Here is a 24,519-nt window from a genome sequence, read left to right on the forward strand (position 1 = left end):
CAGGACAAGAAGACAGACACATTTGTGTCCTGCATTAGAGACCAGCTCACTGCTAGTTAGCTTAGCACAATCAGTAGCAGAAGGTGATGAATAGAACCTTTGACTTCTATTTCATCTTTTTATATTAAACCAGAAATGTTTTAAACACATTAAACCTACAAGAACTTAGTCCTCCAAAATCTTCTCCTTTAGCACTCCAGGGGTTCTTTTTTCCTTCATTGCAACAGCATATTTCCATCCATTTTAATGACATTCAACAACAAAACACACACCTTTCTATGTAGCTTTAACACACTTGTGAGTTCCTCCTACACCAGAATAGACATTTGCATATTAACATCAAATGCTGTTGCTAATGAAGGTTTTCTTTCCCCAAATGTCATAAAAAAAGCAAAAGACACTGGTAGAGGTACTTCCATACAACTGGAATGGGGTTCAACTCCCTGCGGTGTCCATGCTTCCAAATATGACATTATTTCCTCCATGCAGTAGTAAGATTTTTAATAAGCATTCATGTATTTTTCATGTAACTTTAGAAATATGCGCATCTTATATCATTTGATGCTGCAAATACCTTCTGAAGCTTGGATTGTTTGGGTCTATTGGGTTCACACTTTTTATTTCTAGTCATCAACAAATGCTTTGTTTGGGATTTTTCTGGTACCAAATCACCGCCCAGTCAAGGAAGCAGTTTCAGCTCAGTGCCTGATTGGGAAGTTAAAATATTTCCTGGTTAGGACCCGAACACTGGGCAGTGTGGGGGCCCCGCTCAAATCCAGGAACGTATTCATTTTTTCTTCAAAACAAATCAACATAATGAAAAAACTCATGAAACGTTGCTCCTCCAGGTGGTCTGGCAGTTACTTTACTGACTTTACACTTGAACAATCTTTCCCAGGGGCTTCATCCGATTCTCCTTCACTTTTGTCACTGCATACAAGCGACCCCAGCGATGGAAAATTGCAGAGCTTTATGAGGGGCTGCTGCATGCTGATGTTTCGCCATGATTCACGAAACCGTCACATCTCACTTTATTGTTTCAAGTCATGTAGATATGAGAAGACTGGACCACGGAAACAAACCTGTGTATTGGAGTTTAATCTCCTCTTCTATATATTAATGTGATATTCCTTGAGACTGCAATTCAATTCTAGATAACATCGCTAAATAAGTCGACAACAAACCTCTTCTTTCATAATTTCATGATCCCTTTATTTTAAAGGAATTTTGAATGCTAAATAAATTGATTTTCCAAGTAGGTACCATGTCATGTGACCGACGGACTCTGAATCAACACATCCATACACACACACACACACACACACACACACACACACACACACACACACATATATATATATACAGGGGTGAAAGTGAGCCGTAACGCAGTTCTGGTAAAATATTCATGGCCGGAACGGAGTTCCGTTAAAAAAAGGAGAAGGGAGCTGTCAAAATCCCATATTAAATAAAGAAAACCACGTCTGAACGTGTGGGAGGAAGGCATTCTCCCTGTTGCATGTAAATTCACTCAGGGGAATATGTACGTTCAAAACTGTTAGCATGGACAAAGACAAAGAGTGAGTAAATTAGTAGTGTATGGAACATGTAATGGGCTGCACGGTGGTGCAGTGGTCAGCACTGTCGCCTCACAGCAAGAGGGTTCCAGGTTCGAGTCCCGGCTCCATCAGGGATCTTCCTGTGTGGAGTCTCCATGTTCTCCCTGTTCCTGCTGGGTTCTCTCTGGTACTCCAGCTGCCTCCCACAGTCCAAAGACATCAAGAGAGGACGAGGCTGATTGATACTCTAAATTGACCGTAGGTGTGACTGTGAGAGTGAATGGTTGTCTGTCTCTATGTGTTGGTCCTGTGATGGACTGGTGACCTGTCCAGGGTGAACCCTGCCTCTCACCTGAAGGCTGCTGGTATAGGCTCCACCCCCCCACGACCCTTACTATAGTAAGGGATAAGCAGAATACGATGAATGAATGCCAAAAAGGTGCATTTCAGTCCAGGTCGAGAACCGGATTTTTCTATCACCCGTCTCTCCATCTTGTTTGGGAGAAACATGTATAGTTCTTCCTTCTCACTTCAAAACAACAGTAGAAATGTATGTTTCTCTCTTGAGAAACATTCAACACATCTTCACACGGTGGTCATTTGGAGATGTACCTCCCAACATTAGGATGCGCCCTCTCCTTTGCTCCATCGGCCCACGTTCCACCGCTCCCACAGCTTCCGACACTGTCATTTTTCTCACCTCTTGTGGAGCCTTGACTGTTGCCTGTGTTACAACCCCTTTAGCTGTGAGTGTGCTTGGTTTTCATTGGAACAATATGAGGACATGTACAGGGAACCTTTTCTGTCAGTACTCATCAAACTCATGAATCTTTGATGAGTGATCAGTTTGTTGGTTTTCCTAACATCTGCCGTTATTTCAGACCCTGCTCTCCTTTTCCGAGCCACCAGTTGTCCTGTGTTCCCTCCTTTGCTCGCCACCTGACCTCCTGCCTTCCTGCAGACATGATCTTGATTCTACCCCACGATCAAGAGTTTACAATGTAGACCTGCAAGTCATGAGTAACACACTGCACTGTGTCACCTAGACATACTTTACAAAAAGGAAATTAATTCAGATGTTTGATAGCTTTACTCTTCATTTAGAAAGGTGTGTTACAAGTACATCAATAGCATAACAGCATAATGTTATGTATTATAATGTGAGGCTGCTGCCCCTTGGTTCTGCCCCTCTGTCACAAAGATTGTTCAATAGTTTTTTTAAGAGCTTCTTCCTGCCTGCTTGGACCTTTCAGCCGTTCCGTTTGTTGGTGTCTTGTACAATTCCTTCGAACAAAGTCAACTAAGTTCCTAATACTTAATTTTCATGAGTCTGTGATTCTGCTTTTATGTTGAAGGCAACATTTATAGATAGATAGAAAAATGTTGTTTTTTTACGAGAACTCACATCTTGTGGGTTTTTGGGGGCGTAACTTGTCAAGTGTACTGCACTGAAAGATGGAAACTAACAGAAATATATGTGCTTCATAGAACAGGAAATGTAACATCTTCTGAGGTCAAATCTCAACGACCAACACTTCTCTTAATTGTAGTGCACAAGGAACAGGAATACTGTCATTCATGTGTTTATGTTCCTAAATGTAAGTCAAATAGCCACTGACCTTCCTCTGAAAGCCTTATGGTCCGGATATATTTGATCCTGTCGGAGGACACCATGGTGCAGACTTCAGGAGAGAGGGTGTCCCAGCTGTCAAGGAAGTCTGACAGGTCCTTCACAATGCTGTCCAGCTGCATATCATCATCAAAGATGATTGGGACCCACCGGCCTTTCAAAGAAAAGTGGGGCTTCTGAAAAGAAGAAGGCTTTCCTCAAGGCAGTCAGCATCTCTAATTCTCTGATTCCATAATTGGTTCATGGGTGTTAAATACATCACATGACTTTACATCACAAGGTGATCCTTCACTTTTTAAACGGATCAGGTTAAGTGTTTCCCTGTAATTTGATCATTTTTTGTTGCAAAAATGTTCCATAGGAATGGTAAATTTATTACATGTCAAGTAGAGACTTCCCTTTAGTTTATCATCTCCACCAGGGGTCCCCAAACTTTTTTCTGTGAGGGCCACATAACTTTTCCCTTCTCTGATGGGGGGCCAGTTTGTAACAGAAAAAGATCGCAGGGGTGCCTAAACGTAAAAATGTATTGTTTTCCAGAAAGCCACACTACCAAATAAAATGGGTTCTTCACAGAAAAAAAGTCAGGAAATATATGATGACACTACCAAATCACCCTCTCTGGGTCTAGGATTCTTTTCTGGGGGTTGCCAGATAGGGGCACAGACTGCAGAAGGGTGGAAGAGAATGTCACGTTCTATGCGTGTATGAAATAGTGACTGACTGACTGTGTTCACACCAAACGGCAATGCGAATTGTCGTGTCGCTTTGTTGGCAAATGACGCGAATATAAACATATTGATCCAGCGATCAAATTCGTGCGAATAAAGCAACGTGAAAATTCACGTCACGTTTGGTGTGAACACATCTTAATAGTTAACATTGAAAATACTTCCTAGCTCGCTATCAATTTTATTATCAAATACAAATACACACATATGGAAAAAAAATCAAAATGCGTCGCTGGTATTGTTCAGGGGGCCGGGCCAAATGTGGAGGCGGGCCGTGTCCGGCCTGCGGGCCGTAGTTTGGGGACCACTGATCTACACCACTGTGGTCCACAATGAAGGTTACAAGCTCTTCCTTTTTTTGCCACCTGGCTTCAACTGCTTCTGCTGCTTTGTCCTGAAGCGAGAGAAATACCAATTATTTTTCTACTAAAACCAAATTTCTCCATCAGTGAATGTCACCAGAGTTTGAAGATGGTAGAAGCAATAAGCTGAGCAAATCTGATCAACAGTCGTTATAGTTAGAATTCTTCATTGTGAACCAATAGACATGAATGTTGTTATTTTATGTTGGAAAAAGGAGAGGAAATTAAAGGAAAAACAGTTTTAGAAGTCAAGACAGTCTGATGCCACAATTAGCGGTCCATGCTTACCCTGATCATGACAATGTGGCTGACATTACACTCAGCCTTAAGTTTCTTCCTCATAAATGTGTCAACATTGACAAGTTCTCCCTTGCCAGGCTTGACGAGTTCTTCAAGGGCATCAAAAAAATGCCAGCCTTTCTCAGGGCCTCGTTTGTGGAATGCCACAAAGGGATTTCTTGTTCCCAGACGGTACGTCACTGCAGCTGGCTCGTACCTTTGTGGATGGTGAGAGTAGAGTGGAAAAATGGGATGAACAGTCACAAATTAATTCAAACATAACAAAAATAAATACATAAATAAGTCAAACCAGTGACAATAAATTATTGTATATAATACTAATATAATCCTAAGTGTGACACAGTAAACTTTAAAGTCTTTCCAGTACTTACTTCCCACCAAGAATTGTCACCAGGAGTGACAAAGTTGTAGGATGCAGCTTGTGACTGAGCTTGTCTTTGTGTATCACTGAGACCAGTAGAAGACATGGCTGTCCATTCACAAAGACACGCTGCACTGTCCTTTCAGTGCACGGGACAGGACCTCTGTTGAGATGAAAGGTAGAACAGAATAAACACTAGTAAACTGATTAATAGGGAGTAGATCTGTGGAACTGCATTTGAGAAGGATTTGTAGGAATGAAACACCAGTTTGCAGACTGGAGAATGACCTTTTACAAGGAGCTGGAAGGGATGCAGTCATCCACCTGTCAATATCCACCTGTAGAGTAGGGAAGTCCTCACACCTTGAAACAAATAAACAAAACGCTTGTAAGCTATGTAGATGACATTAAATATGACCAGTCTCTATATTTGTTAACATATGAGGACTGTATTTGGTGTTTTAGAATAAATTAAGTCCAGTCATTTGATTTACAAAACACATGTATACATTTTAATTCTCCAGATTAAAAAAATCCTTACACCACGTCAACACAGTTGACTCTTCTTCTCACGACAGGACAAGCTGCATTCTTGCACCGTTGCAGGATTTCTACTGTCGTGAGGAATTCAAGAGGACGTGCAACCATGTCTTCCTCTGTCCATACGCATCCCATGAGGTCCCTTTGAAGCGCCCAATGGTGTTTAGCCACAAGAATTTACCCTTAATAGGAATAAGTGGAAGACAATGGATGGATGGATCTTTTGTAGCACTGGGACAGACTTCACATCATTTAGATTTCCTGCTAGAAGTTTGTCTTCATCCGTGGATACCAGTTGCTTTGTATGGACCAGCATGGGAGACCATTGACCAGGCAGTCCTTTGAGTGTGAGGCGTTCAGGTAGGCGACAGTGTGGGGTGTGTTGTTCATGGCAACTGTGTTTAATTGTTCCCTGGACGTTGACATTTACAGGTATATCACCTTCTGTATCATCAGGGTCTTCTTCTATGGACAGGAAGTAAGTTGTACAACCAGAAAACTTGCAGACAGCCTTACCCCTCCAACAGACACTTTCAGTTTTTGGACTTGGACTGCATTTTATTTATTAGTCTTGAAGGACAGGACACCAAACTTGTTTACAGAGCCTATTTTGTGGCTCATAACATCAGCCAGCCTTCCTTCAAGGTTCTGTGTCCTCCTCTGTCAGCTGGCTGAATTGCTGCCCACTCCGTTCTTGTCAGGCTTACACTGAACTCTTGCGGGCAAGAGGGCAATTCTTTTCCAAAAGATAACCGTCTCTTCACCTGGTCCTTATCTCCAAACTCTGAGGTTTGGGTATCTGTGGTACATGAAGGACAGTGCCATGGGGATATGGCAGCAATGTCTTGAATACTTTGGAAGCCAACACAAACAGGGTGACACCAGTCTTTGCAGGCTCCATTGGGCAGACGGCTCATTAGGATCATTTGGCCGTCAACAAATACAAAATAAGGTGTCATCCACAAACAAAATGCTGTCAGTTTGAATGCACTCAGACATTTCATCTCCACTGGTTTCAGTCACAACCATTGTTTCTTCGTGTGTTTTCTTTATGCCTTCCTCCATTTCCAGTGGTTTCACAACATCTCTACTAACAGGCACCGTCATTATTGATGCTTTTTACAACACTGGGATCCACATGGGTCTCCTCTTGAACTGCTTCAGTTTCATACTGTTCCTTTTCTTCAAGTCTGTCCTTCATCTCAGAGTCTGTGTGTCTTTTTTCCTCATCTTCCTGTTAATTTTCTTCAAGTCTGTCCTTCATCTCAGACTCTGTCTTTTTTCCTCATCTTCCTGTTAATTTTCTTCAAGTCTGTCCTTCATCTCAGACTCTGTCTTTTTTCCTCATCCATCCATCCATCGTCATCTTCCGCTTATTCCTACACATTAAGGGTCGCGGGGGGCTGGAGCCTATCCCAGCGTCAACGGGCGAGAGGCAGGGTTCACCCTGGACAGGTCACCAGTCCATCGCAGGGCCAACATAGAGAGACAAACAACCATTCACACTCACATTCATACCTACGGTCAATTTAGAGTATCAATCAGCCTCGTCCCCTCTTGATGTCTTTGGACTGTGGGAGGAAGCTGGAGTACCAGAGAGAACCCACGCAGGAACAGGGAGAACATGGAGACTCCACACAGAAAGATCCCGTGCTGGAGCCGGGACTCGAACCCGGAACCTTCTTGCTGTGAGGCCACAGTGCTGACCACTGCTTTTCTTCATCTTCTTGTTAATTTTCTTCAATTCTTTCCTTCATCTCAGAGTCTGTGTCTTTTTTCCTCATCTTCTTGTTAATTTTCTTCAAGTCTTTCCTTCATCTCAGAGTCTGTCACTTGTTTCCTCACCCTCTTTTTTTCCTCAGTTGCCTTTTCACCAGAGTCACTTTCTGTTCATACCAACTGCTTGTGCTCCCTTGTATCACACTGATCATTTTCATAGTATTGAGAAGTACATGTATTCCTTTCTTTCTGCCTCAACAACACCCTTGTTTTAATGAACCTTCCGTCACTGTGCCATACAGTGTACAGCCATTTCTTTTTTTTTAATTCTTGTCCTTGAATATTTTTCCTGCCCACATTTCCCACTTGGGGTGATTCCAACGTATCTTTTGAGTAAGATTTTCAAAAGCTGACAGTTCAGTGAGGATTTGGTCCTGTCCTCCTGACTCTGTCCATAAATCTGGAAGGCCGTGTCTCTGACCTCTTCTTAATTTCTTCATTTTGAAGCCTTAGTAATGAAAGAAACATGCATTTATAATGGTAACTTGGAGTAGAAAACAGTGCTCACATGCAAACTTTTTTTTGCAGGGAGGGGCTGATCAGTATTTATCTGAGTGCTGTCAGTATTTATCAAATATTGAATTTTTCTGTGCCCCCCCCCCTTCATTACCATATATATGCCATGTATATGTGTGAATACACACACATATATATATACATATATACTGTGTGTGTGTATATATATATATAAATACATATATACTGTATATATGTATATGTGTATATATATATAAATACATATATACTGTATATATGTGTATATGTATATGTATATATATATATATATATATATATATATATATATATATATATATTTATTAGGGGTGTGCATTGGCACTGCCCTCACGATTCGATTCGATTACGATTCAGCAGGTAACGATTCGATTCGATTCGATTCTACAATGCATTGCGATGCATTGCAATGCATCAAAATTCTACTGACCATAAGTGCTTTTTCACACACAGTAAAAAAGCAGCTTTAAGACAAGGCACTTCCTGAACTCCTGTGCAAACATGAATCAGTAATTACACTTACACTACCGTAACAACAGGCACCCAGCAATAAAAATATTCAGTTAAACACAGTAACCACTTATTACTTTGAAACTTTATTTCAAGTAGTAAAGTCAAGTGCAACATTTCTTAACAAAACAGAAGCTTAGCAGCTTTATGAAAATGGAAATTATATACCTGAGATGAGAATCCTATCTGGCAATCACATCAGTTGCATACAACAAAATATCAAGATGTGAAATGCCTTGTAAAGTAAACCAAAAATTGATTGAGTAGGCTTAGCCTACTAACAAATTTGTTCAAATAACTTCTTCTAAGTACATCATCAACAATCTGTTTCAGAGTGAGAAAATCTATAGTTTGACCTGAGCCTGCATCAAAACTTCTCAGAGTTCAGCATTTGGGAATTTCAAGGTTCTTGTGTAAGAACACAAGCTGATCAACATGGTCCGGTTTGAGAGTGCTTCTTTTTGCAGTGATAACATCTCCTGCAGTGGAGAACACTCTCTCTGCTGACACACCTGTCCCTGGGACGCACAAGTATATCTTTGCCAACCTAGAGAGGAGAGGAAATGTGCCCATATGGCGATGCCACCACTCCAAGGGATCCTCAGAGAGAGGCACAGATGGGGATCTACAGTACAAGTCCATTTCCTCCTCAGCACTGGCATCGACAGTCTTACTTTGTACTGCAGGTTCACCGATGTCATTGAATGCAGGTTCACCGATGTCATTGAAAGCAGGTCCCAGCAAACTCAAAAGCAGCGATGAGGCCCTTCTTCTGGGAGCAGAGGGGCCTGCTGAGTCGGACACATCATCCACAGACAGCAACTCTTCCTTGATTCCTGAACTTTCTGTTTCACGAGCCGCTTCATCTACTTCTGTCTTATGTCTCTTCTCAGACTGTGTTTGAACAAATAAATAAGAGCAAAAAACAGCAGTTAGCAGCACTTTCTCAGCCAATGCTAACATCACAACAGATAACTATTTTTCTCAGTCTTAACATTTTGCTGACTATGTAGCTTCTTATTTAACATTTATTATTACATTTATTATGTGAGTTTTACAAGAAGAATTTAATTACCTCCAGGGATGCAGCTTCTGAAGTCACTCCTGCGTAGACATCCAACCTCTCCTCCTCTGTCAGGAAAGGTAACCCCTTAAAGCGAGGATCAAGGGCAGAGCATGTGTGAAGAATTTTCTTCTCTGCCCCACTGTTGTACCTCTTAAGGAGATCTGTTTTGATGGCATTCTTCACATCGCGGATCAGTGGTTGGTCTCCAATAGTGTCTGACATGCTCTGGAGGAGTTGGGCATATACTGGTGCAATGAGGCTGACTGTAGGACTGCTCTCCTCTGACATAAAAACAGTGGCATCCTTCAATGGTTTTAATGTCTTCACTGCTTCCTCCACGTTAGCCAGATCTGCTCTGCTGAGAGTCACGATGTCACTTTCTTCTACACTGAGGGCAGGTGACAGCAGGGTGGCATGCACTGCAGCTTGCAGTTGCAAAAACCCCTCCATCATATCATGAGCACTATTCCACCTTGTGGTGACATCGGTTATCAGTTTAAGAGGACGTGTCAGTTTAAGAACGATTCGCTGGTTTTCTTCAAATAGGTGCTTTGCCTTTGTGCTGCGGTGGAAGTATGCCGAGATACGTTGGACTCTCCCCAGAAGCCTGGAGACCGTCGGTAATTGAAGCGCCCGCTGTGCAGCGAGGTTCAACGTGTGCGCGAAGCACTTAACATGAGGGAACTTCCCAATTTCAGCAGCACTTATCATATTAGCGGCGTTGTCCGTCACCAGCACAACACTTTTATCTGTTAGCTGCCATTCCTCCACAACATCCAAGAGTAGACTCGCCATATGAGCACTAGTGTGGCTCTCGTAAACTGCTCTTGTCTGGAACACGTGTGATACAATCTGCCAATCTTCGCTAACATAATGTGCAGTAATGGTTCCATGGGAATCTGTTGCTACTGAAGTCCAGGCATCAGTTGTAACTGCTACACGACTGGCTTCTGACTGACATGGATTCCATTACCTTTTCTTTGGTTTCTTTGTACAATGCGGGAAGCACAGAATCGGTGAAGGTAGCTCTTGTCGGTAGCTTATACCGGGGCTCAATTGTTTTAAGCATGTGGCGAAAACCCGCATTTTCCACAACAGAATAGGGTCGTAGATCCTTCGCTATGAAGCGCGCCACCGATCGTGTGATCCTCTTGGCTCTCTCGGAGTTGTGTGGCAATGTTGACACCAGTGACTCGTCACTTCTTGGCTGGGATGTGTCGACTTTATGTGTTGTTGTTGAAGCCAACTCAGGATGCCAACGATCAACATGGTTCGTGAAGTTAGTTGTATTTCCAACGTGCTTAATCTTCATGTGGCAGGTTTTACACACCGCATAAGTCTTGTCTAGTTTCCCATCAACTTCATAGAATCCGAAGTGTGCCCATAAGTCCGCTTTCCAAACTTTGGGTGCGTTTTTAATCACCTGCCTTTCGCGGTCATCTCTCCGCGCTTCAGCCATGCTTACAGTGCTGCTGTTGCGCTAGCTAGCGCCGCCGCTGAGCATGTGGCTACATCGCGACGTTGCTCCGGAAATGCCACCAGAAGTAATTGAAACTTGACAACTTTATTGTTCTCTCGAGGCCCGAAAACAAATAGCGACATAATCGATTCAGGCACATTGCCGCATCGATGCTGAATCGGCCATGCCCCGCATTACGATGCATCGCCGAATCGATTATTGTTGACACCACTAATATATATATATATGTATATATATATATATATATATATATATATATATGTATATATATATATATACGCGACCATAGCATATACACGCATATATACGCGACCATAGCACCCAGGATTCTGCCGAGGGGCTGCACCCACACATATTTAATTCCCCCCCCCCCCCCCCCCAATAATCCAAGTGCTAGTTAAATTGTTTGTCCAAGTTATTTAATGTCTTAAAAAAGAAAAGAAAAAGAAGTACGGGTCATTATGGATCGCCCCAAAAAGTTTTATTCTTCAAAATGTTTAGTGCACTGTTAACTTAAAGAGGACACTTAGGAGTCTGGAAGCCTGTGATGTCATGCAGCCAAAACCAAGGTAACTGTAACTACGTATCAAATGAAGAAGCAGAAGCAAACAGAAAAAACACTGTAACAACCCTCAAATCAAAGGCTCGGGTCGTTGGCTCCTGCTGCGGGATGCTTCAACGTGTTCATATTATCAGAACATGATCTGTGGAGATGAGTCATTCTCTAAATTGTACGGGTAAGAGACGCAACCCTACCAGATGAAAGAAAAAGCAGTGAAATGTGATTTTGCATTTTCACAAATCAAATAAAGGTTTCACAAATCAGAGACTGTCTTTATATTTGTCTACCACCTCTGCAGGATAATCCAGTCCAGATTTGATAAGTCTAGGTGCAGTGGTTTTTCATCTGGACCTGGTCTAATGTGGACTAGATGAGGAAAAAAAGCAGTAAAATGTGGATTTATTGCATTTTCAAAAATCAAATACAGGTTTCACAAATCAGAAACTGTCTTTATATTTGTCTACCACCTCTGCAGGATAATCCAGTCCTGATTTGAAAAGTCTAGGTGCAGTGGTTTTTAATCCGGACCTGGTCTAACGGAGACTAGATGAGGAAAAAAAGCAGTGAAATGTGACTTTCTTGCATTTTCACAAATAAAGGTTTCACAAATCAGAGACTGTCTTTATATTTGTCTACCACCTCTGCAGGATAATCCAGTCCAGATTTGACAAGTCTGGGTTCAGTGGTTTTTCATCTAGATCTGGTCTAATGTGGTCTATATGCCTAAAAAAAAGCAGTGACATGTGATTTTATTGCATTTTCACACATCAAATAAAGGTTTCACGAATCAGAGACTGTCTTTTTATGAGTCTGCCACCTCTGCAGGATAATCCAGTCCAGATTTGACAAGTCTAGGTGCAGTGGTTTTCATCTGGACGTGGTCTAATGTGGACCAGATGAGGAAAAAAGCAGTAAAATGTGGATTTATTGCAATCTCATAAATCAAATAAAGGTTTCACAAATCATAGACTTTCTTTTTATGAGTCTGCCACCTCTGCAGGATAATCCAGTCCTGATTTGAAAAGTCTAGGTGCAGTGGTTTTTAATCCGGACCTGGTCTAACGGAGACTAGATGAGGAAAAAAAGCAGTGAAATGTGACTTTCTTGCATTTTCACAAATAAAGGTTTCACAAATCAGAGACTGTCTTTATATTTGTCTACCACCTCTGCAGGATAATCCAGTCCAGATTTGACAAGTCTGGGTTCAGTGGTTTTTCATCTAGATCTGGTCTAATGTGGTCTATATGCCTAAAAAAAGCAGTGAAATGTGATTTTATTGCATTTTCACACATCAAATAAAGGTTTCACGAATCAGAGACTGTCTTTTAATGAGTCTGCCACCTCTGCAGGATAATCCAGTCCAGATTTGACAAGTCTAGGTGCAGTGGTTTTTCATCTGGCCCTGGTTTTATGAGGTCTAGGAATACAACAGAAATGGAGGAATATCCCCTTTGGCATTTTCACAAATGGAATAAAAGTTTCACAAATACATTCGTGGGTGTCAGGCAAAGTTCATGTTTTACCCAAAAGGTCTAAAATGTTTTCACATCAAAAAGTGTCCAAAAAAAAAGACATCAGTGCAGAAACAGTCGCCGTCCACGTTCCGTTCACATCCCCTTGAAAGTGCTTGGTTTTCTTTGCATTGGTTTCACAAATATTAAAATGTTGGATGCATGGATTGGTTTTGATCCATGCAGGTCCCCTGTTCAAGAGTTTTCTATTCTTAATAAACAACTGAACTGATATCAGTACTTCATGAGTACGATTGATGTCATGTATGTTTTGAGGCTCAGATCAAACAAGTGATTTCTACTAAATCACATTTCTTCAGTGGAAAAAAAAAATCTGAGGATCTTTTGGAGTGGAGAAGCTGATCTAATAAATACTGACTCTGGATCAGCACGAACCACTCAGAGCTGTGTTGAGAATATAGACCCCCATCAACAAACACAACCACTTCCGTATGTTTGAAGGTAGAAAACAGGAATTACATCATGACTCCTTTATAATTAAACAATCCAATACAAAATGATGAATATCAGGGTTGTTTTTTTTTAATAAATAACAATTTACAAAATTCACATACATTCACAAACACTGAACTATTAATGGACATCGGACACCAAATGAAAAGTTCCATGTTGTCCTTCTGGTCAAAGATGAAGAAAATGGGGCCCTGACTTTGTCCCCTCCCCTTCGTTCCCCTCATATGTGGCCAGGTCAGGCCAGGTGTTGTCTCGCTCCATCTTTGGTATCCTGGGTTGGACTGTGAGCCCCAGGAAGAGGTGTCTGCTGGGCTCAGCTCCACAAAGGCCTGGTGAAAGTCCTCCATCACTGGTGCTTCCTTTTTTAGAAATGAAATACAATGGAAATTCATGAAGACAACCTTCTAATAATGATAATAGACTGGATCTGTTCTGGTTGTCACATACACATCTCAGCAGTCCAGTCCAAAAGGGGGAAATTAGGTAGATTATTCATTCAGACATATTCAAACTTTCACAGGTCCAGCCCTAAAATCTCTTACCTGGTCCTTTTAGTGAAGAGGTTTTCCATGTCCGTCTCTCTGAGCTGCCTCCCAGACCAGGACCCTTGAGCCTGCTGCAGGTGTTGAGCCAAAGCTCTCACAGCTAAAACAGGGTCCTGGGTTTCCTGAGACTTGGGACATGGCTGGAACTTTTCAGAAGCTCGATCTCCTTCTTCAGGTCGAGCAACTGTTTCCTGTGAGCAGAGGGTTTCACCTTCATCCTCTCTTGCTCTTGTCGAGCCTGGATTTGTGCCAGCCTCAACGCAGATGCTGCCTCAGCACGTTCGGCTTCCTTCAGCTGCGCTTCTCCGTGCTGATACATTTCAGCAGCCTCCTGGCTTAGTTTCTCCCCCTCCTTGGCTTTTGTCATGACCGCCAGGGCCATGTTTGTCACGCTCTCTTTCTCTCTGTCCAGCTCCTCTCTCTGTTGCTTCAGAGTCTCTCTCTCCTGTGCCACAACCATCTCCTTCTCTCTCAGCTCTTCAGCACGATGCCTCAGTCCCTCTTGTTCCTGTGCCACTCTGCTGGCCTCTTGTTCAGCCTTCTGACGTCTTTCCTTTTCCTTGGCATGGAAGTTCTTCCAGTCTTCTGCCAGCTTCCTCTTCTCCTCTGCCCAGTCTTGCATCACTGTCCTGTACTCTGCTGTCACTTCTCCAAGCTGCTGCTCACTTTCACACAGCTGAGCTTTCACTTTTTCCAACTGGGCGGAGACATCGTTGCAGGTCTCACGCAGTTGTGTGTTGCTCTGGGCTGCCGACTCCTCAAGACACTTCACATTAGCCTTGTGTGTCATTTCCAAGACTTCTACGTCCTTTCTATGCTGCTGCTGGACACTCTGGAGCAACGTCTGGCTCTGGTCTCGCTCCAGTTGCAGAGCTTTTACCAGTTCCTCCAGCTGGAGGATACGAGCCTGATCCACTTGTCGCTGTTCAGTCAGTTCCGTGAGCTTCGACTGCATCAGCTGCTGTTGTTCTAACAGCTGCTGCAGATTTAAACAGCTTTGTCCTGGAACTGCTCCCTGGGTGTTCTTTCCTGTGGCAGGAGAGGCGTGATTGGTTGGGCTGTGTTGTTGGTGGTTGTTGAGGAACGGAAGAGTGTTGTCCTCTCTCTTGGACGGCGTATTTTTCAGTCCAAATATTCTTGCTGTCTATTTGTCCTCTCTCTCCTCATGACCCTTGAGGCCTGGTCTGTCAGCTCCAAACAGCTTGTCTTCTCCGTCCTCTGTCACTTGTCCTCTGGAGACCTCTGGCTTTGATTGTTTGGCCGTGTGTGTGGAGGTCTCCTGGAGGAACTGTCTGGCATCGCTGGCAAGGAATTCTTCCAGCCGGTCTCTTGTATTGCGGGATCGAGTAGGGGTGTTGGGTCTTGGTGTTTTCTCTTGGCCGAACACACTGTCATTATCCATCTTAAATCTGACAGTCTTCCTGCGGGGAACGATCCCCGCAGGGGTAGCAGGGGACTGACCAGGTCCATTTGTGGGGTTGTCGTTTGACAGAGTCTTCTCTGAGCCACCCTGACTCCATTTTCCTGGCAGTTTTTCCATCATCCTTAAATAAACCATGAATGAACTCATCTGAAGCTGACAGACTTTCAGATCCTTTCTGGTCGTTCATAGCAGGCTTGTTGTGGAATTCTCATTCTCAGGTCGAGTGGAAGATTTGGATTTTGAACCTGAAACACGAAACAGCCTATCTAGTAATTCTTTATTGGGACCTCCAGGTCCTCTCTTCTTGTCGCCTTTGGACATTTAAATTCAAATTTACCACACATTTATGTGTATATTCAACAGCTACTTAATAAAATTGGGTAAAAATTATCTCTTAATTGCTCGTAGGTCAGACCTGATAATTACCAATAAAAGTTAATATCAGTAACTCTTACTGATTCAGATAAGGAAAGATTTACCCCCATCAACGTAGGCCAACAGGACCCCATGCGCATTTTTCCACTCTTTAAGCACTCTAGCCGAATACTCTTGTAAGTGAATATGCTTTTTTAACACTGGCCATTGTCTCTGAGAGCCCTGTGGCAAAAACTCAGGTAGAAAGAGGAAGTGGAGTCTTGCCTGAAGCATATGGAGTTTATTTATCTCCAAAACCACTCCATCGGTGTCGTATTTGAACGACATGTCGTGACTGTCATCCAGATAGGCAGGACGGACAGCCACATGGATGTCATCCATCCTAAAAAATGCCTCTGTGTCCCCATTGGCGTTCATCAAAGCCATCCAAGATTGCCAATGTGTTTTCTGGAGCAATAAACATCAATGACATGGTTGTGGAATGAGTGTGTATGAAATGTGTGAAGAGATGTTGTTAATGAATAAAATCGAATGAAATAAAGTTGTTTTTAAGTTTTTTTAGGGTTTGGGTTAGTTACAGTTAGTACGGGCAGTGGAGTATGGACTCAAGAACCCCCCTTCAATGAGGCCCTTCTGAGACATGCTGGATTTGTTGATGTCCAGCAGAGGAATGAGTGTGGGGAGGAAGATGCCTCTACTTTGTAGACAGGCAAGGGTCTCCACATTTTCCAGGATTTCACATATTTAATACGTTAAGTATTCAGTTCAATTTTTATCATGGTCACAAAAAAAATTCATTCATTCTTCACACATGGTGATTTTTTTTTTTTTTTAAAATTTCTGGAACTACTTCCGTTCCATGGGCCACAGGAACAGGATAAAGTGAGCGAGGAGTTCCTGGACGACCAGCTCATGGACATCCCCATGCCCAAAGAACCTGCCACCATCAGTGTTGAGGAGTTGTGGGGGAGTACTTCCTCAACAAAGAGCAAGGGGAGAAATATTATGCAACACCATGTGTATAATCAATAAAACATAAGAAAAGCTAAGCATTGGAGCAATAGACACTCTTGGTTAGTTTTTTTTAAAGGTGAGCGGTTTGAGGCAGTATGGAAGGCTTTCAAAGATCGCCACATCTGTGCTTGTCCTCCCACATTAAAATGCTGATGCTGGGAGGGTGTTCTCCATGGTTGGTCTAAACAAGACCAAGAAATGGTTGGTTTAGAGCCAGTGTTACAAGCAGGAGCCACCAACCCCTGACCTAAAGGCCTCAAAGCAAGCCACAAACTCTTACAATTAACACACACACACACACACACTGAATTAACACACATACACAAGCAGCAAAATGCTCATGTGAAATGTAACGCCGTTTTCACACCAAATGCGAATGTGAATTTCGCATCGCGTCATTCACGCAAATACGCTAATTTGCTCTCCTGCCCAAGTAACAAGTATTTCCTGCAACGTTTCTTTCCGTCATTTCACCATGAATATTCACAGAACTGTTGCGTTGTACCTGCCGTGGAAGGCAGAAATACGTCGGAAAACTAAACGCCGTGGTATCTGGGTTATCAACACCATGTAGAGGCGAGCTCAGCTCGGTGAACTTCACCGCTCAGTGAACCGAGCTCCTCCAGGGGCTCCGTGTGGATAACCGCCGCTTCAAGCGGTATTTTTGGATGACGACTGGCCAGTTTGACAACCTGCCAGCTAGGATCGGTGACAGAATTTCACGAATGGACACCAATTTATTCAACTGGTTCTTGTCATTTTGATACGTAGTGTCATATAGCACCTGGTTTTCCACACATTGCCACAATCAGCTTGTCCGCCATCTTGTCAGTCACAGTCAGCAGACATTGGGACATCCTCGAAGCTGATTGGCTGTCTTGACGCGAATTTTTCGCCAAAGTTCAATATTTTCAACTTGCGCAAATGGCTAATATTTCGCCTCGTGAATTCGCAACCTCATTCGCACCTGCTCGACTGAAAATTCGCATCATTCGCACATTTGCATAGACTTTGAATGGAAACTGTTTGTGCGAATTTGCGTTAGGTGTGAACACACAGGAAAAAGTCAATAAATATTTTTGTTTGAATGAATTTATGCGTCGTTTGTCAGACATCCATCCCCACCTCAACAAAATCCCCGTCGTGGCCGGTAAAATCTCACAAAACTTGAGAGCCCTGAGTTATGTTTCTTTCTCCAAGCAGCGACTTGTCCGGGCAAACCAGCCATGGTGCCGCCAGGGACGGATTCAAACGTTCACTTCAAGTCATGGCACGTAACACAGACGCACGCCGAACACAAGTGACGAGGCGTATTTCATCATTTCATGATGTACCACTTGCATTCACGCTATCCACAGCAATAGCCGTATGGAAATAGCTACCTTCACTTCTGCAGCTCGACAGCAGCGGGAGCAACAGGAAGGTATCAGTCAGGTCTCTGTCCTGCTCGCTGAAAAAAAAACGCAGTCTGACAAATGCGCAATTGGAGCACAGCACTGGTGACTTTGGGGGATATTTTCCCCTATTTTTCCACGAACAATTGTTAATATTCGTGAAGAGGTCAAATTTACCCATAACTTTGTAATTCCTTGGCTGACTACAATAATCGAGTTAATTTTATACAGTTTGCATAGATTATATTTACCACTCTCATAAATCACTTCATTCACTGCAGGCACAGGGAAGATACGCAGACTCCACTTGTTAAAGGTGTTAAAGAAAGTTATTGTCACATATTATTCACACATATAATTACACTGGGGACGGCTTGTTCAATGTCAGATTTATGTGTTCACATGTGGTCCAGCAACATTAAAGCTTGAGATAAACTGGTATGATGGTGTCACACAGTTGGGACAGGGAAAAATGAATGAGCCTGGATCTGCACTCCAGGGTCGAGGACGTCAGAGACCGAAGAGAAACTTTACTGGCGTTTAACAAAACCATCAGAGGACCAAGAGAGAGAAAAAGGGACAACCAAAAGTAAATCAGTTGCTGCTTAAACACCGTTATTTAAAACGCTGCATTACTTCACCAAAACGGTGAGACATCTGTGTCAGAATTTGCTGACTCATCACTGGCAGTGATTTGTCAGTGAAGAAAAATGACAGACGACATCACAGACTGACTTGGCAGGTGACAGCAAAACCTCTGATGTTGTGATGTCATGTATGAGACAACGGATCCAGAAATGCAGGATCAACAGTTCCTCACACAACTTTGAAGGCAACTGATTCAAAGTTTCAACATGTCCAAAGGCAGCAAGAAGAGAGGACCTGGAGGTCCCAATAAAGAATTACTTGATAGGCTGTTTCGTGTTTCAGGTTCAAAAGCCAACACTTCCACTCGACCTGAGAATGAGAATTCCACAAGGTCCACAAAACCTGAAAGCCACGTGAAACAGAAGGTCTTCAAAAGCCTTAAGAAACAGCCTCAGGAAGACAAGTCAGCCAGCGCTGACAAGCCAGGCCTCAAGGACAAGGCTCAAGGCCTGGGAGAACATGTGGGTCCATTAAGCCACACCCACCAGCAACCCACCCCTGACAGAGGGAAGAAAACCGAAGAGGTTTTTGCTGGACAACAGCAGACAATCAAGCCTCAGCTGAAGAATCTGACAGTGAAGCAGTGCCCGGTAAATACTGACCCATACACACACACACACACACACACACACACACACACACACACACACACACACACACACACACACAAAGAATACAGTTCTTTTTATGTTATTACTGTTAACTTACATTATTTAATTCATTTCAGGATACTGCATTAAATGGCTTCCAGCTGAGCAGCAACAAGCCTGCTATGAAGGACAAGAACAAAGGATCTGAAAGTCTATCATCCTTAGATGAGTTTGTTCATAATTTGTTTAAGGATGATGAAAAAATAGCAGAACCAGGAAACGGAAAATGGAGTCAGGGTGGCTCAGAGAAGACCCTGACAAACGACAACCCCACAACTGGACCTGGTCAGTCCCCTGCAACCCCTGCAGGGACCCTTCCCCGCCGGAAGACTGTCAGATTTAAGATGGATGATGACAGTGTGTTCGGCCAAGACAAAGAACCAAGACCCAACACCTCCACTCGATCCCTCAACAAAAGAGACCGACTGGAAGAATTCCTTGCCAGCGATGCCAGAGAGTTCCTCCAGGAGACCTCCACACACACGGCCAAACAAACAAAGCCAGAGGTCTCCAGAGGACAAGTGAGAGAGGACGGAGAAGACAAGCTGAATCTGCCAGGGCAGCTGCGCCCGGTAATTCTGACCCATTTAAACCCCCATGTTAGCAGACAGACAAAGATACCTGGAGAAAAAGCAACATTCTATTTGTTCTCACTAACATCTCGTTTATTGAAGTGTACTTTAAGTGAAATATACTCGTTACAAATAATATTTATGCAGTCTGTTCAAGCAGTGAGTGTTTATTGTCCTTCTTTAACTTATTTTCAGAATACTGGACGAAGTGGCTTCCAGATGAGCCCCAACAAGCCTGCTACGAACAACCAGAAGGGATCTGAGAGTCTGACAGCTTCAGATGAGTTCATTCATAGTTTATTTAAGGATGAAGAAAAACTGCCAGGAAAATGGAGTCAGGGTGGCTCAGAGAAGACTCTGTCAAATGACAACCCTACAAGTGGACCTGGTCAGTCCCCTGCTACCCCTGCAGGGATCGTTCCCCGCCGGAAGACTGTCGGCCAAGACAAAGCACCAAGACACAACACCTCTACTCGATCTCGCAATACAAGACACCGGCTGGAAGAATTCCTTGCCAGCGATGCCGGAGAGTTCCTCCAGGAGACCTCCACACACACGGCCAAACAATCAAAGCCTCTTCCTTTCCTCAACAGCCACCAACAACCCAGCCCAACCAATCACGCCTCTCCTGCCACAGGAAAGAACGCCCAGGGAGCAGTTCCAGGACAAAGCTGTTTAAATCTGCAGCAGCTGTTAGAACAACAGCAGCTGATGCAGTCGAAGCTCACGGAACTGACTGAACAGCGACAAGTGGATCAGGCTCGTATCCTCCAGCTGGAGGAACTGGTAAAAGCTCTGCAACTGGAGCGAGACCAGAGCCAGACGTTGCTCCAGAGTGTCCAGCAGCAGCATAGAAAGGACGTAGAAGTCTTGGAAATGACACACAAGGCTAATGTGAAGTGTCTTGAGGAGTCGGCAGCCCAGAGCAACACACAACTGCGTGAGACCTGCAACGATGTCTCCGCCCAGTTGGAAAAAGTGAAAGCTCAGCTGTGTGAAAGTGAGCAGCAGCTTGGAGAAGTGACAGCAGAGTACAGGACAGTGATGCAAGACTGGGCAGAGGAGAAGAGGAAGCTGGCAGAAGACTGGAAGAACTTCCATGCCAAGGAAAAGGAAAGACGTCAGAAGGCTGAACAAGAGGCCAGCAGAGTGGCACAGGAACAAGAGGGACTGAGGCGTCGTGCTGAAGAGCTGAGAGAGAAGGAGATGGTTGTGGCACAGGAGAGAGAGACTCTGAAGCAACAGAGAGAGGAGCTGGACAGAGAGAAAGAGAGCGTGACAAACATGGCCCTGGAGGTCATGAAAAAAGCCAAGGAGGGGGAGAAACTAAGCCAGGAGGCTGCTGAAATGTATCAGCACGGAGAAGCGCGGCTGAAGGAAGCCGAACGTGCTGAGGCAGCATCTGCGTTGAGGCTGGCACAAATCCAGGCTCGACAAGAGCATGAGAGGATGAAGGTGAAACCCTCTGCTCACAGGAAACAGTTGCTCGACCTGAAGAAGGAGATCGAGCTTCTGAAAACTTCCAGCCATGTCCCAAGTCTCAGGAAACCCAGGACCCTGTTTTAGCTGTGAGAGCTTTGGCTCAACACCTGCAGCAGGCTCAAGGGTCCTGGTCTGGGAGGCAGCTCAGAGAGACGGACATGGAAAACCTCTTCACTAAAAGGACCAGGTAAGAGATTTTAGGGCTGGACCTGTGAAAGTTTGAATATGTCTGAATGAATAATCTACCTAATTTCCCCCTTTTGGACTGGACTGCTGAGATGTGTATGTGACAACCAGAACAGATCCAGTCTATTATCATTATTAGAAGATTGTCTTCATGAATTTCCATTGTATTTCATTTCTAAAAAAGGAAGCACCAGTGATGGAGGACTTTCACCAGGCCTTTGTGGAGCTGAGCCCAGCAGACACCTCTTCCTGGGGCTCACAGTCCAACCCAGGATACCAAAGATGGAAGGAGACAACACCTGGCCTGACCTGGCCACATATGAGGGGAACGAAGGGGAGGGGACAAAGTCAGGGCCCCATTTTCTTCATCTTTGACCAGAAGGACAACATGGAACTTTTCATTTGGTGTCCGATGTCCATTAATAGTTCAGTGTTTGTGAATGTATGTGAATTTTGTAAATAGTTATTTATAAAAAAAAAAAACCCTGATATTCATCATTTTGTATTGGATTGTTTAATTATAAAGGAGTCATGATGTAATTCCTGTTTTCTACCTTCAAACATATGGAAGTGGGTTGTGTTTGTTGATCTGTGCCCCCCAACTGAGGACTCCATTGTCCTAGTGGGGGACTTCAATACTGACGTGGCCAATGACGGAGTGACCTGGAGAGGCATAATTAAGAGGAACATCAGGCCTGACCTAAACCAAGTGGTGTTAAGTTGTTGTACTTCTGTGCGAGTCACAGTTTGTTCAACACCATGTTCGAACACAAGGATCTCCATTGGTGTGTCCACTCTGGCCCTGGGGTGATTAGTTCACACTGATGGGGTTGATTGGTTGGCAGGTACCACGGTGGAACACTCTGGAGCAACGAGTCTGGAGGTTTAACTAGGCTTGCCTGTATGATGAGTCAGAAATTAAGGAGAATTTCATCGAATTTAGATACAGCAAAGCTGCATAAATGTCAGATGGAAAAAAATTCTATGACGAAATGAAATTAGAATTTTGTTAAATTGAAATGTTGTAATTCACACTGTTAATAGCTCTCTGTTTTCTAATCATGAACAGGTAAGTGGTTCGGTAGGTTGTTTTTTCCAGCGCAAAAATGGGAATCTACAAATACTCGCTTTGTCCCCAGATCTTAAAATCTAATAGCTGTCTCCCAGTGTTAATGGAAACAAAAAAATGGCCCCCATAAAAACTGTCTAATTTTGCTAAAATATTTCTCCAATTGACCGACAAAGAGCAAAACAAGGGTCAGGGTGTTGGTTCAGCATTTCTAAGGTGGTCCAAGCAGGTTGAGAAGCCATGTTGATCACCATTTTTCTACTGGACAGCTAAGCTAACGTTCTCTAACTTCGCTAGCTAAAGTTAGAATCTTTAGCCTCTGACAGGTTTCTGATGCTATTGTTAGTGTGAAAACATTATGGAATATTTTCCAATGAGTAGGACCACATGAATTATCTCTAATTACTGCTATTCCAACTCTGACCCTATGTGGTTTGTTGTGTTGTAGAGTAGCAAATGTCAGCAAAACACCGACTGACTAGAATGTATAGATGTTGTCATTTGAATCCTCAAAAAAAGGTCAAACTAGGCAACTGGACTCGTGAAGACGTTTTGCCTCTCATCCAAGAAGCTTCTTCAGTTCTAAAATTCTGGTGGGAAGTATCAGGTATAAAACCACCCCAGGAGGAGTGGTGGCAATTGAGCCTTTAATTTCTGTTTTTAAAGATTTATTATGATGTTCCCCCATTTCAAAAAATAATGTATTTGTGAGGACTTGAGGGTCTACACACTGGTCAGAGAACTATAAGATATGGCAAAAATATCATGGCGAAGACATGGGGGGCGGGACATTCAGCATAGTATCGCGATATTTTACGTGACAACGCTGTGTCGATACAGGTAAGTATGGATCTTTTATCATTATTGTTAAAAAAACGTTTCAATGCTGGACATAACATCAATTATTCAGTCAACTACATGCTGCTGCTGTCTTCATATGGGAAGGGGGGGGGGGGTTGAAGTCGAAGGGCGGAAGGGGAGAAGAAAACATTCATGCCTTAAATTGTTGTGGAAAACGAAGGCTTCGGCTACATGCTAAAGACGCTAGAGTCCTGCTCTGTGACTCCGTCCCAGCGCGATGTCACCGTAGGCCGTGTGGCCATTTCCACAACACCAAAAAGGAGGACACTTTGCGGCATTTAGTGAGAAAAGAAAAATCGCAACATACAACTCTAGTGTACTACCCACTACAATATAATTTACAATACCACAGTGATTCTGAGGTACGCTGTTCATCACAAGACAATTTTATCTATCATATATCATGATGTATGTCTATGTGTAAGTGAAAGGTGAAAGGTCTTTGTTCACACTATTTGAATTTATTCAATACGTTCATCATTCAAAGTGCAGTGCCAGAACAGCAGAACATGTATGGTCTGAAATGTGCAAATAATAAATTTACATAAAAATAAATAAATGTTAAAAAAATACATTCCAGTTCTTAAATAAGTAAAAATCCTCAAGTGCACATGTTTTGAAAGCATATTTGGCATTAAATTGACATAAGAAATAAATTAATTAATGCAAAAAATACACATCCCAGGTCTTAACAACCATAAAGAACATTTGTTTTATGTAAACAACAAAAGACTGAGAAAAAACACCATGTAACAGGTGAATATCGACCTGAAAAATGTGTAAAAAATGTAACATATTTGTGTTTATGTATGTGTGAGTGCAGCAGTCCACCTGTATTTTAACTGATTTGTCCTCAGTATCCTGTTCTCAGTTTCCTGTTCTCAGTTTCCTGTTCTTCATTATGGCCTCAGCCCTCAGCAAAATC

General features: G+C 43.2%; 3 protein-coding genes and 1 long non-coding RNA gene across 6 annotated transcripts; 1 reads left to right on the forward strand and 3 right to left on the reverse strand.

The window, feature by feature from the left end:
- Window positions 1-2,596: 2,596 nt before the first annotated feature.
- LOC147249028 (uncharacterized) lies at window positions 2,597-5,051 on the reverse strand. Its single transcript, XR_015119519.1, has 3 exons — window positions 4,951-5,051; window positions 4,568-4,775; window positions 2,597-4,311 (listed from the first exon to the last, which is right to left on the reverse strand). It is a non-coding gene; the product is annotated as an uncharacterized LOC147249028 (long non-coding RNA).
- Window positions 5,052-8,398: 3,347 nt separating this feature from the next.
- LOC147249029 (E3 SUMO-protein ligase ZBED1-like) lies at window positions 8,399-10,325 on the reverse strand. The gene is made up of 2 exons (XM_086226885.1): window positions 9,358-10,325; window positions 8,399-9,176 (listed from the first exon to the last, which is right to left on the reverse strand). The coding sequence occupies exons 1-2, from the start codon at window positions 10,141-10,143 to the stop codon at window positions 8,667-8,669; spliced, it is 1,296 nt and encodes a 431-aa protein (XP_086083011.1). The 5' UTR covers window positions 10,144-10,325; the 3' UTR covers window positions 8,399-8,666.
- A 3,182-nt stretch (window positions 10,326-13,507) lies between these two features.
- LOC147249030 (uncharacterized) lies at window positions 13,508-15,012 on the reverse strand. Its single transcript, XM_086226785.1, has 2 exons — window positions 13,918-15,012; window positions 13,508-13,734 (listed from the first exon to the last, which is right to left on the reverse strand). Exon 1 carries the CDS (start codon window positions 14,873-14,875, stop codon window positions 14,021-14,023), a length of 855 nt encoding a protein of 284 aa, XP_086082911.1. The 5' UTR covers window positions 14,876-15,012; the 3' UTR covers window positions 13,508-13,734; window positions 13,918-14,020.
- Window positions 15,013-18,946: 3,934 nt separating this feature from the next.
- Window positions 18,947-22,125, forward strand: LOC147249031 (uncharacterized). 3 transcript variants are annotated; one of them, XM_086179138.1, is made up of 4 exons: window positions 18,947-19,364; window positions 19,502-19,996; window positions 20,192-21,665; window positions 21,849-22,124. In XM_086179138.1, the coding sequence occupies exons 1-3, from the start codon at window positions 18,981-18,983 to the stop codon at window positions 21,560-21,562; spliced, it is 2,250 nt and encodes a 749-aa protein (XP_086035264.1). In that variant the 5' UTR covers window positions 18,947-18,980; the 3' UTR covers window positions 21,563-21,665; window positions 21,849-22,124. The 3 variants fall into 3 exon arrangements, with proteins under 3 accessions (XP_086035264.1, XP_086035262.1, XP_086035263.1); XM_086179136.1 differs by having other exon boundaries at window positions 19,502-21,665; window positions 21,849-22,125; XM_086179137.1 differs by lacking the exon at window positions 21,849-22,124 and having other exon boundaries at window positions 19,502-21,797.
- Window positions 22,126-24,519: the final 2,394 nt, after the last annotated feature.

Source organism: Aulostomus chinensis, chromosome 15 (genome assembly GCF_037954235.1).
Source record: "Aulostomus chinensis isolate RoL2024-O1b breed Wild chromosome 15, RoL_Achi_v1.0, whole genome shotgun sequence".
NCBI classification, from domain to species: Eukaryota; Metazoa; Chordata; class Actinopteri; order Syngnathiformes; family Aulostomidae; genus Aulostomus; species Aulostomus chinensis.

Bases quoted from the DNA above. Each gene is read 5' to 3' on its own strand.
- LOC147249029 (XM_086226885.1), bottom strand. From the start codon at position 10,143: ATGGCGAGTCTACTCTTGGATGTTGTGGAGGAATGGCAGCTAACAGAT. The intron at 9,177-9,357 runs GTAATTAAATTC...GTTCAAACACAG, and splicing joins CAGAAGCTGCATCCCTGGAG to TCTGAGAAGAGACATAAGAC.
- LOC147249030 (XM_086226785.1), bottom strand. From the start codon at position 14,875: ATGCAGTCGAAGCTCACGGAACTGACTGAACAGCGACAAGTGGATCAG.
- LOC147249031 (XM_086179136.1), top strand. From the start codon at position 18,981: ATGTCCAAAGGCAGCAAGAAGAGAGGACCTGGAGGTCCCAATAAAGAA. The intron at 19,365-19,501 runs GTAAATACTGAC...AATTCATTTCAG, and splicing joins TGACAGTGAAGCAGTGCCCG to GATACTGCATTAAATGGCTT.